The sequence below is a fragment of the Capsicum annuum genome, unplaced genomic scaffold (assembly GCF_002878395.1).
Source record: "Capsicum annuum cultivar UCD-10X-F1 unplaced genomic scaffold, UCD10Xv1.1 ctg8020, whole genome shotgun sequence".
Lineage (NCBI taxonomy): Eukaryota > Viridiplantae > Streptophyta > Magnoliopsida > Solanales > Solanaceae > Capsicum > Capsicum annuum.
In genome coordinates this window covers 1-1,235 of record NW_025890838.1, presented here as the reverse complement: position 1 = coordinate 1,235, position 1,235 = coordinate 1, and the positions used below count along the sequence as shown (strand labels likewise).

Below are 1,235 nucleotides of genomic sequence, written 5' to 3'. Positions count from 1 at the left end.
TTGGTTATCCAAAGAGAACAAACAAAAAGTACAGAAGTTTTTATCTTAGTAATATCCACCTACTATTGGAATCAAGAAAGCTACCAGTATCTGTTGCTAAAACGGGAGTCCTGGAGTAGCTTTCTAATATATCTGCACATAGTCAAAACGGATATAAATTATGCCTGATTAGCATTATACCAGCTCATTTTAATACCTAAAACTTTAAAAATAGAAAAACACAGAGTCCAGAGATTCTATGAAATTACAGGGAAACTGAGAAGAGGAAGACACATACCAGAACTATTAGTGAAATCAGTAGTCAAGTCTGAGAAACCAAAATTTTGAGGCATCTCCCCAAGAAATCCAAATGAAGTAGTGTCAGCATCCAGAAGAGGTTCATTAAGAGGTTGTGTGTTAGACTCCACACTACTAAATGACGAAACAGATGCATCACCCATTGCAGAACGTGACTCCAAGTAACTGTCGTAAGGACCAAAGGCAAACGGAGAATTCCCACCATACATAGGTTCTTTCTTAATAATCCTCCTATCTATTGTTTGTCTCAACCCCATGTTAGAGGGCTAGCCCAAAAACATATTAGGAGGAACATCAATTTTTCTACTTTGAGAAGGAATATCAACTGCTGTTTGTATGCAAGAGAGAACAGATGAGCTGTTGTTACTGAATGCATTAGGTCTATCAGCATGTACAGGTTCATGCATTATGCCATTAGGTTTTGCAGCAGTTTCAACATTTTCAGCAGCACCACAAGTTGAATTTTGATGCACTGCAGTAAGGAAAGAAAACTTAAACATTAACTTGGGACAACAACACAAGCTTCTCAAATGCAGGTTCTAGCAAGAACAAAGATAACAAGCAAATAGAAGGCAATGAAGATAAGGATAAGTCTAGACGAGCTTAGGGACAGGCTCCAAACTGAACACAGTGCTTGTCATTCTTGTTGCAGATAAGATCAGACAACTTATTATTTTGACGTTAAGAGTTTCTTGTAGAGGGTGCTGAATCCATTTTGAAACTTTGGAGGCCTTGTAAAGCACAAAGAGGCTCATTTTTGTAAAGAAAATACTGCCCACATAGTATATATGCTATCATTTTCAAAAAAATATGGTGTTTGCGGGTTTTACCAATATCATGTATACTTGTACCTTCCAATGCAACCTCCTGGCGAAAAAACTAACCACCAATAGGCATCTGTCAGCATAGAAGATTCTAAGACTGTCTTACTAGGAATT

At 37.5% G+C, this 1,235-nt stretch overlaps 1 protein-coding gene across 1 annotated transcript; it reads right to left on the bottom strand.

Moving 5' to 3' along the window:
• Positions 1 to 40: 40 nt before the first annotated feature.
• Positions 41 to 1,216, bottom strand: LOC124895152. Its single transcript, XM_047405597.1, has 2 exons — positions 278 to 1,216; positions 41 to 132 (listed from the first exon to the last, which is right to left on the bottom strand). Exons 1-2 carry the CDS (start codon positions 552 to 554, stop codon positions 41 to 43), a joined length of 369 nt encoding a protein of 122 aa, XP_047261553.1. The 5' UTR covers positions 555 to 1,216.
• Between the last annotated feature and the right edge of the window lie 19 nt (positions 1,217 to 1,235).

What these genes read in the sequence shown, in the direction of transcription:
- LOC124895152 (XM_047405597.1), bottom strand. Translation starts at nt 554, where the DNA reads ATGGGGTTGAGACAAACAATAGATAGGAGGATTATTAAGAAAGAACCT. An exon ending in TGATTTCACTAATAGTTCTG is followed by an intron (nt 133 to 277) that starts GTATGTGTCTTC and finishes GACTATGTGCAG; the next exon opens with ATATATTAGAAAGCTACTCC.